The 10,949-nt window shown below is 45.6% G+C and overlaps 1 protein-coding gene across 1 annotated transcript in view; it reads right to left on the reverse strand.

Annotated features, from left to right (window-relative positions):
* anxa6 (annexin A6) overlaps positions 1 to 3,633 on the reverse strand; it is a 45,416-nt gene extending 41,783 nt beyond the window's left edge. The window contains 4 exon segments of the mRNA XM_070444168.1: positions 124 to 168; positions 170 to 219; positions 2,791 to 3,253; positions 3,598 to 3,633. Of these exon segments, the coding sequence (XP_070300269.1) occupies positions 124 to 168; positions 170 to 219; positions 2,791 to 3,253; positions 3,598 to 3,633 (594 nt within the window).
* Between the last annotated feature and the right edge of the window lie 7,316 nt (positions 3,634 to 10,949).

Here is a 10,949-nt window from a genome sequence, read left to right on the forward strand (position 1 = left end):
AGTAAAGTACAAAAAAAAAACACAAACCGGTCATTTCTATGCAACCAGGGCTCCAGCTCTGAAAGGTACAGAACAACGTGAGATAGACTGATGTTGGATGTTATGATGTGATGTTTCCTGTACCTTCCCATAGCTAACTTGTACGCCTGTAACAATCTCCTGTCTCTGAAGCATTGCTTCTGCCAGTGACCAAATCCAAGATGGCCTCCTTGTCGCTGCCTGTAGAGAACAGAGGAAGATCAATCAGTAACATCATCAGCAACATTTGACTTCGAAACTTTCTAAGCCAGAGCTGCCCAAGCCTGTTTCCTGGAGAGCTACAGCATTGGATGATTCTATTCGTTATTTATTGAGCTACCCTCCTGTACAATTATTGCTCCAACCCCAGTTGTAACTAATGTGATTCTTATTAACCAGCTAATTATTAGAATCAGGTGGCATATATTAGGGTTAGGTGTGAAAACTACAGGAGGTAGCTCTCCAGGAACAGGGTTGGAGTGAAACCTACAGGACGGTAGCTCTCCAGAACAGGGTTGGAGTGAAAACCTACGGAGGTATCCTCTAGGATAGGGTTGGAGCTAAAACTACAGGAGGGTACTCTCTAGAACAGTTAGTGTGAAAACTACAGGCAGGTAGCTCTCCAGGAACATGGGTTGGAGTGAAAACCTACAGGATATATCTCTCTAGGAACAGGGTTTGGAGTTAAAACCTACAGGAGGGTAGCTCTCTAGAACAGGTTGGAGTTAAACCTACAGGAGGGTATCGCTCTAGGAACAGGGTTGGAGTTAAAACCTACAGGAGGGTAGCTCTCTAGGAACAGGGTTGAAGTTAAAACCTACAGGAGGTGTGCTCTCCAGGAACAGGGTTGGAGTGAAAACCTACAGGAGGGTAGCTCTCTAGGAACAGGGTTGGAGTGAAACTACAGGAGAGTATCTCTATAACAGGGTTGGAGTGTAAAACCTACAGGAGGGTACTTCTCGAGGAACAGGGTTGGGAGTTAAAACCTACAGGAGGGTAGCTCTCTAGGAACAGGGTTGGAGTTAAAACCTACAGGAGGGTGGCTCTCCAGGAACAGGGTTGGAGTGAAAAACCTACAGGAGGGTAGCTTCTCTAGGAACAGTGTTGGAGTGAAAAACCTACAGGAGGGTAGCTCTCGGAAACCAGGTTGGAGTGTAAAACCTACAGAGAGGTAGCTCTCCAGGAACAGGGTTGGAGTTAAAACCTACAGGAGGGTAGCCTCTAGGAAACAGGGTTGGAGTTAAAAACCTACAGGAGGGTAGCTCTCTAGGAACAGGGTTGGAGTTAAAACCTACAGGAGGGTGCTCTCCAGGAACAGGGTTGGAGTGAAAACTACAGGAGGGTAACTCTCTATAACACGGTTGAGTGAACCTACAGGAGAGGTATCGCTCTAGGAAAGGGTTGGAGTGTAAACCTACAGGAGGGTACGTCTCTAGGAACAGGGTTGGAGTTAAAACCTACAGGAGGGTATCTCTCTAGGAACAGGGTATGGAAGTGAAACCTACAGGAGGGTATCCTCTCTAGGAACAGGTTGGTAAAACCTCAGGAGGTGCTTCAAACGCTTGGAGTGAAAACCTACAGGAGGTATCTCTCTAGGCAACAGGGTTGGAGTGAAAACCTACAGAGAGTATCTCTCTAGGAAACAGGTTGAGTGCTAAACCTCAGGAGGGGTAGCTCTCTAGGTACAGCGTTGGAGTGAAAACCTACAGGAGGATCTCTCTAGGAACAGGGTTGGAGTGTAAACCTACAGGAGGGTATCTCTCGAGGAACAGGGTAGGAGTTAAAACCTACAGAGAGGCATCTCCAGAACAGGGTTGGAGTTAAACCTACAGGAGGGTATCTCGAGGAACAGGGTTGGAGTTAAAACCTACAGGAGGGTAGCTCTCTAGGAACAGGGTTGGAGTGAAAACCTAGCAGGAGGGTATCTCTCTAGGAACACGGGTTTGGAGTTAAAACCTACAGGAGGGTAGCTCTCTAGGAACAGGGTTGGAGTGAAAACCTACAGGAGGTAGCTACTCCAGGACAGGGTTGGAGTTAAAACCTACAGGAGGGTAGCTGTTCAGGAACAGGGTTGGAGTTAAACCTACAGGAGGGTATCTCTCAGGAACAGGGTTTGAGTTAAAAACCTACAGGAGCTCTCTCACAGACGAGCAGGGTTGGACAGCCCTGGTCTAAAGCAGCTTGTTAATAACTGGTATTGGAGTCTCTAGCCTGGTTAATAAACCAGACAAGAACTGAAGTAAACTGAAACAAAGATGTGACAGTGTTTTCTGTTTGGTTTTTACCAGGCTAGCGTACCCCTGCCCTACAGTGGACACTAAGTGTAGCTACCAGTTTATCCACCGATGCCTTTCATCTGGCATTGTAGAGATACTCAGCACTGCACTGCCATCAACAAGTCTGGGCATACTGTTACTGTGCCGGATCCCCTGTAAGAACAGTCCAATTACCTTTAACAACCTCATCACAACAATGGCCCGGCACAGTTCTCAGAGGAGGGTTTTATCAACTTTATCGGTCAGTTGTTAAAGAACACATTCTTATTCACAACAATCAGTTTCATAGGAGGGGAAAAGGGTTGATAGCCAACTGGATGCTGGGAAAACTAAGTTGGGCACAGAAAATGACAAGCCAGGGAATTACTCGTAGGCAGATTACTCTGGGCCAGGAGGAATTACTCTGGGCTATCCAGGGTTAAATTAAAGTCACAGAGGGAGGTGGGCCGTATAAGGGGCCCTGGGTGTGTATGTGGCCTGTGTAGGAGAATGTTACGGCCTTTGAGGGGTTGGTGGGTGTGCAGGGGGCAGAGAGTGGGTGTACCAGGGGGCAGACGAATGTGTGGGGTGTAGAGCGGGGCATAGAAGTGGCGTGTGTGACATGGAGCAGAAGGGCGTGTGGGTGTAAAGGGCGGCAGGAAGTGAGCTTGTGGGTGGTAGAGGGGGCAGAAAGGGCTGTGTGGTGGTGTAGAGGGGGCAGGAGTGGTCAGTGTGTGGTGTAAACATGGGCAGAAGGGCTGTGTGGGTGCTAGAGGCGGCAGGAAGGCTGTGTGGGGTGTAGAGGGGGCAGGAAGTGTGTGTGGGTGTAGAGGGGGCAGGAAGTGGCTGTGTGGGTGTACATGGGGCAGGAAGGGGCTGTGTGGGTGTACATGGGGCAGGAAGTGGCTGTGTGGGTGTACATGGGGCAGGAAGGGGCTGTGGCTGCAGTCACTGCGTCCCAGCCTGCCCTGAGCAGAGGGCTGACAGGCAGACAGACAGCTGACACCGGTCTGTCCCTCTGCCTACAGCTGCACCCTCTAGAACAGCAGTGTGTGTAGGAGGGAGGAACAGGGAGTCAGGTTACACACACACAGACCTGCTCACTCTGCAGGGGTCTGACACGGCTTCAGAGAAGCCTCCAATCAACACAGAAACAAGCAAATACAATACAGCCGCCAGGGCTGCAGTTCAATCAAACATGCAGTGTGGAAAATACCAGTGTTCATGTATTTCTTATCCTGTATCTGAGAAACATATCCGTTCAGCTGCTGTTTCTGTGGAGATTCTTTCGGCTGCATTGAGGCACACAGCCAATGTCTCCTACCCAGAAATCCAGCCAGCCAGGGAGGCCACTGCACATGCTCAAGATGTGGCCCTACTACAGCTCTACCATAGAGATCATCACTCCCCAGGACAGCTGGYAGGTCCCACCCACATAGCAACAGGACCAAAACAATGGGCCCATAGCAACGGTCCTTTCAGCAACCAGACTGTTCAGGCAGCAAATAAGTGTAGTAGAACATAGATAATCACATTATCTTCAGATGATACAAGTGACTTACCAGAGCTATTCGTTTTTGTTGATAAAGCTTAAACTACAGCAGTGCTTGGCTGCACGTTACTTCCATCCAGATACTGCACTATCCTTGGCACCAGTCTGTCTGTACTATGGCCAACTTGTGGTTGTCTTGCCAAGGCAATGCAGCTAGGGTGGTGGAGTGCAGAGGCCATGTACAGCGGTATGAATCAAACCCACTACTCTGGTGTAGCTGATACCATGCTCCAACCCTCAGATCCAGCAGAACCAAAAACGACATGGTTTTGATACTAGATAGTCTAGCAYAGCCATCCTTGGACATGGTTTTGATACTAGATAGTCTAGCAGGGCCATCCTTGGACATGGTTTATGATACTTAGATAGTCTAGCAGGCCATCCTTGACATGTTTTGATAAGATAGTCTACGCAGGGCCATCCTTGACATGGTTTGATAACTAGATAGTCTAGCAGGCCGATCCTTAGACCATAGTTTTGATACTAGATAGTCTAGCAGGCCATCCTTGACATGGTTTTGAACTAGAATAGTCTAGCAGGGCCACTTAGACATGGTTTTGATACTAGATAGTCTAGCAGGCCATCCTTAGACATGGTTTTGATACTAGATAGCTCTAGCGGGCCATCCGTAATGGTTTATACTAGATAGTCTAGCAGGGCCATCCTGACATGGTTTTGATACTAGATAGTCAGCAGTGGCCATCATTGGCATGGTTTTGATACTAAGATGTTACAGGGCCATCCTTGCAAATCTCCTCTTATTGACTGGACTTACGTGAGCGGAACCTGGGAGTCCGAGGCTAGGTATAAGATAGAGAAGGTGTCCTGTCATATGCCTTCTGGAGCTCTCTCTGTGTGTCTGCCAATAGCATGTCCAGGTTACCAGAGGGAAGAGTGACACATTATACTAGCCTACTGCCATTACAACAAACAGACACGCCAGGGCTGATGACTGCTGCTAGTGAATGAATGATTCTCATCTGACACCTCCTTTGTCCTTGCATCATTATCATACAGTCATTATGGAATAGGATACGTTTATCCTTATAGCTATACTGTAGCTACACATAGCACTGAGAGAATGGCAAAGAGACAGGATTACCATATTGACTTACCATTCCCATATTTGGTCTTTTAAGGATATGCAGGAAACAATCGACCTGCACGACAAGATATGTGAAGCAGAAATGAGAACAGAGAAACTTGTTGACATGCTGTTTAAGATGGTATCAATATCAATCAATCAAATGTATTTATAGAGCCTTTTATATAACCGGCAGTTGTCACAAAGTCCTTGAGACAACCGATATACAGAAACTGAGCCTAAAACCCCAGAGAGCAAGCAATGCAGATGTAGAAGCACAGTGGCCATGAAAAACTCCTTAGAAAGAGGAGGAACCTTGAAAGAAACCTAGAGAGGAACCCGGCTCTGAGGCGTAGCCGGTCCTCTTCTGGCTGTGCCATCTTATCGATRCTAATTGTCAATGTGAATAGGATATGATTGTGAACAACATGTATGGCTGGATGAACTAAGAGATGCTATTGGACCATGGGCTGATGAAAATATACTTGATATGTCATTGAATGGTGGTGGTGGTCAGGTTTCTGCTCTTTCAGCACAACACCATCCAAAGAACCTGCGCCAGAGAAGACTGCATTGGAAAGTCAAAATACTGTTTCATAATGAATGTCACTAGTGGGCTTGCTACWGATTCCTATAGGATTATGCAGGGAGAAGACATGAGGGGGACCAAGGAGGCCATTTTGAATTGGATTACTTGTAGGGTTGTTGGCTTATGGCCTAGTGGTTAAAGCATAGCCACGTTTTCCACAGGAAACATGTTGTCTGCTCTTCTCCTGCAGTTCAGTAAGGCTACAGTGTTCCCTTTCAGAGTGGTAGTTAGCTTTAACATCTGGTGAGGTGGAGAAAGGGACATTTAATAAAGAAACATCTACTTTTAACAAAGGTRAAACTTGTTCTCACACTCTTGTTGAACTGTACTGTATCTTCTCAATTTAGAACTAAAACCCACATGGTCTATGATGATGGATTCTACAGTAGATGGAAAAACAGTTTGGCTTATGAAATTGTGTATAAGTAAAGGGAATCCTGTCAGACTTCCAAATGAGATGTAAGTCATTTAAATTCGCATTAAGAATATATATCACAGGAGAAGCACTCAGTGAGGACAAGCTGTCCTCTGGCATAGCACACAGTATTGCAGTCAATTGTAGAATTTCAGATAGTTTCTCCTTTAGTGAGAATATGTTATTAAAATAAGCCTACAGCATTGTTTAGTCTCCTGAAATATCCATCAAGCACGGTTCGATCCGATCATCTGCTATATCTACAGAACATGTCCACGACCACACCCCATCTCTCAGTCTTCCACCCCAAAACTATACAACTTTTTATTCATAAAGCATAACTTTCTTTGGTTTGAATTCTGTTTAAAACACATAACTTAGAATTATACTGTTTACACAATGGACATCAATGATAAACATGACTCATGTCTACGCTCAATCCAATACTATACATTTACAACATTGTTCAATCCATTTCTCTCTGTTGTTCTTAAAACTTAGAATCTTGGTTTGTAAAATGGAACTGTTTTGTCTGTCTATTATTCTCATATTATAGACTTGGGCTGGGCTAATAATATCCTAAARAAACCGTTATAGCTCCGTTATTGTCTTTACATGACTTGCGCCAATATTATCTTAGTCTATATTGTTGAGCATTTGACACTATAGAAAATTCACTACAAAGCAAAACCCAAACTCACCTCTTTTACCGAACTAATTTGATCCAAATCAACCCCGCTGCAGTCCTGACCTCCTCTATCCTGTTTTTATCGGTTGCGTTTAGTCCGGTGTTGAAAACGCCAGCTGTCTTATTCCCTGTCCTCGAGCTCACGTAATAACTGCGGTGCTCACCAGCGGTGCGTCAAAAGAGTTTCCCCTTTCTAACAGGGAGCCCGTCCACGCTAGATAAAAACGGTGTTATGATGAATGAWCAAATATGTAAACAACCTATTCACTCGTGCTGTGTGGTTTTTCTGTACGCCCCATATACACACTAAGCACAGACCGTCTTTTAGACGTCTTTTTCTGGTCTTGTCAATTCAAAGAAGGGTAGAATTGCAGCCTGCWAATCGGGGCGTTCCTGCATGTGGCCATTCCCGCCTCTATGGGAACCCCTCTTTATACTTACATTGGTKAATTGTCAACCTAGAACAGGCGGGAGGCTTGTGGGCGCTCCAGTGGTGCAGCGGTCTTAGGCACTGCATCGCAGTGCTAGAGGCGTCAGTACAGACCCTGGTTTGATCCCCGGGCTTATCACAACCGGCCGTGATTGGGAGTCCCATAGGAAGGCGCACAATTGGCCCAACGTTGTCCGGGTTTGGTCGGGGTAGGCCGTCATTGTAAATAAGAATTTGTTCTTAACTGACTTGCCTCTCGTTAAATAAAGGTTAAAAAAAGAAGGTAAAACCCACCGAAGAAGGGGCAGGGGTGACAACGATAGCTAGCTAGCTAGCCGTGCACCAGTAGACAGTGTCCTTCGTCCCCGCCTGTGAGCACTGTTTTCTAGCAGGCACACAGCAGGCAGGAGCGACACCGCTAACTATATTAGCTAGCACACAGTGTCCCTAACTAGCAAGGTAGCTAGTTAGCTAACACACTGTGTCTGCTGTGCTAGCAGGAGGCAGGAGTGACCGGTAGACAGTGTCCTTCGCCCCACCTGTCGGTCACTGTTTTCCCGAAGTTCTGTTAACGATGGTGAGGCCCGGTGTTTGTCAGGCGGGAGCGAAGGACACTGTCTACCAGTGTCAGGAACCAATGGGGTGCTTGAGTGAGGGCATTCATGCAGGAACCAATGGGATGCTCGAGGGGGGGGGGTGATCACATGCAGGAATGATCACATGCAGGAACGCACTGATTTGCGGGCTGCAGTTACTATTGTCTGGTCCAGCCATTTTTTGGGGGTCTTTTTTTGGTGTGGTCCGGCCTTGATTTCAACGTCAATGGCCTTGATTTGGCCCAAACATAGATGTCTATGTTTGGTTCATATATGGTCCAGTCCGGACCGCATCCACAGGCGTTCGGTCCGCATCCACAGGCGTTCGGTCCGCATCCACAGGCGTTCGGTCCGTACTGGCCTATATTTGGCCCAAGTACTGATGTCTATAATTGGCTCAGATTTGTTTTGGTACTGTACTGTACTCTACTGAATTAAACTGTACTGTACTGTACTCTACTGAATTAAACTGTACTGTACTGTACTCTACTGAATTAAACTGTACTGTGCTCTACTGAATTAAACTGTACTGTACTGTAATCTAATTAATTAAACTGTACTGTACTGTACTCTACTGAATTAAACTGTACTGTACTGTACTCTACTGAATTAAACTGTACTGTACTGTACTCTACTGAATTAAACTCTACTGTACTCTACTGAATTAAACTCTGTAATTTACCGTAATGTACTATACTCTACTGTACTCTACTGTACTAAACTACACCATACTGTACTGTGCTGTTCAAACTTGTAAAACATAACCTAGACGTTCATGATTTGTTCAGATTTTTTCTGGTCCGGACAACCAAATGTGTACTTGTTTGGGGGCGGAGCTCATTAGAATAATACCCAGCATGCTTTGCAATTGTTTAGTTTTCCATTTAGATTTGGGTCATTCAGCAGACCATCTTATCCAGAGCGACTTACAGACAGTGCATTCAAATAAGGTAGATGAACAACAACATATCACAGTCATAGCAAAGAAAAAATATGAATGTAACTGTTATACCGAGAATGTTATTGGAGTTGAAGTGGTCTAGTGGTATATTTTGTGATTGGACTACTTTGAACATTATTGCCTCCAGATGTATAGCTTTTGAAAAAGCTAACAAAAGTGCATTTGACAGATGGGAGCAATGATAAATATTATATGTTCGCACCCTGCAGTTGACTCCTCTTTCCTATTTTAAATGGATTCAAAAAATGATCTTTGTCATATAGTGCTTCCTTCATTGAGAATGTACTGTACAAATTTGGCAATGGAATACATGACCAAAAAATATGTATTTTCAATGTCTGTAAATTACATATTTTCAACTTTTATTCATAAACCTTAAAATGAACCTGATTTCAGCTATGTTTACTATGTTACGTCTATCCCTGAGTCCAGGTTGCATGCAGAGGAGCCACCACCACTAGAGTGAATACTCCCCTTCTTTATGTTACAATCATGTTAAGATATGAGAGGAACCAGTATTGAAACAAAGATACAACATGCAGGGCCTTCTGTACAACCATATCAGATCTAGTATTCCACTGTTATAACAGTTTGAACRTTAGTGAGAGAGAGAGAGAGAGAGAGACTGGTGTGTGTGAGATGTGAGGCCTGCCGGTTTGTGACTATGCCGGAGCAGAGCATGCCTTGTGAGCGATTGTGACTGGGCTATTTCTGTCTCTGCTGGCCATAGAGAGAGCCATTCCGGTAAGACGGTGCGGAATGTAAGGCTAGATTGGAGAGAGAGGGATAGAGAGTGAGAGAGAAGGAGGTGGGAGGAGAGATAGAGAACGAGGGGGAGAAAGAGTGAGAGAGAGCGATAGAGAAAGAGAGGGAGAGAGAGAGAGAGCGAGTGAGAGAGAGAGAGGGGGCGAAGAGAGAGAGTAGAGTAGATGAGAGAGAGAGAGAGAGAGAGAGAGAGAGAGGAGAGAGAGAGACGAGAGAGAGAGAGAAGAGAGGGGTAGAGTGTGAGAGAGAATGAGAGAGGGGGAAGGGGCAAGAGATCAGGACACATTGGGGGAACAAGAGAGAGGGGAACCGAAGAGAGAGAGACGACAGGAGAAATTGAAGAGTGAGCACGGCAGCAACAAGTGGCTATGTACGTGTGAGAGAGAAAAGAGCGAACGGGGGGGCGTATGGGCTCCAGGGGATCGAGAATGCATGTATTCATCTCAGCAATTTTGCGGCGAGATCAACAATAGTATGAGTATATTGCGCATTATTGTGAGTGGAGGGGCTCAATGTTTTAACCGAGGAGGAGTAAGAGAACGAGCAGCTCAGCTATAGATGTTTCATGTAGAGTATGAAGTAACGAAGAGAGAGGAGGTTGAGCTGGAAGGGGACAGATGAGTAACGAGAACAGTGCCATGAAGTCTAGTAAGTGTGGTTGGCAGAATTTAAGAGACACAGACGCACGAGCGCACTAGCTGTTTACTTTCTGCAGGGCGTACGGTGGTATAAGAAAAATCGAGCAGAGAGTTCAGAGTCCTGAGATTCAAGCTGAGTCATAGAGGAGGAGGAGGGGGCGGGGAGAGAGAAACGTAAGAACGACATAGAGCATTCCACGCACATTATGTCCTACACGTAAGTAAAAAAGAGACGAGTAGGGGCAATATACAGTATTCAGGGGGAGAGAGAACGAGCAGAGAGTTTCAGAGTCAAATAGTAGTAAAAGACGAGAATGAGGGAGGAGGATGTAGAAAGAAAAGAAGAAGCTCACATGTAGAGTATCAGAGTATAGGATGTACGAAAATCGAGAGAGAGCGTTACAAGTGGTATGTTGGGAGAGAGAGAGAACAAGCAGAGAGTTCAGAGTGTGAGTAAAGAGAGAGAGGGGGGGGAGAGAGAACGAGGCAGAGAGTTCAGAGTGTGAGTAAAGAGAGGAGAGAGGAGATGAGAGGGGGGGGGGAGGAAGGGCAGAGATGTCAGAGTTGAGTAATTCTTTGTCTAACCAGGAAGTAAAATCGTGTGTACTTTGGTCAGCGCGTGTTGGTACCGTGTTAGAAAGTGAGAGTTCCAGCAAAAGGAAAACTCTCAGCCAAAAGCACCCCCCTCCCTTCCGATCAGTTTTCTACTCACGCGGTGCTGCGTTCAATGTCTATTGGAGTTATCGGAAAGTCCTAGTTGTTCAGTGGGAAATTCCACTTGAACGACCCTCCAAGTCACGAATCAACAAGTGAGAAGAAAAAAATAATTACTCGAGTTGCAGACTTTTTACCTTTTAAATCTTTACCTTTTCAACCAAAGCATGACAACAAATTCAGTTTTGACAATTACAAAATTATCAATTGAGAATGTAGCAGTTTGACCTTATGTAATGTTATG

The sequence above is a fragment of the Salvelinus sp. IW2-2015 genome, linkage group LG6.2 (assembly GCF_002910315.2).
Source record: "Salvelinus sp. IW2-2015 linkage group LG6.2, ASM291031v2, whole genome shotgun sequence".
In the NCBI taxonomy this organism is placed as follows: Eukaryota; Metazoa; Chordata; class Actinopteri; order Salmoniformes; family Salmonidae; genus Salvelinus; species Salvelinus sp. IW2-2015.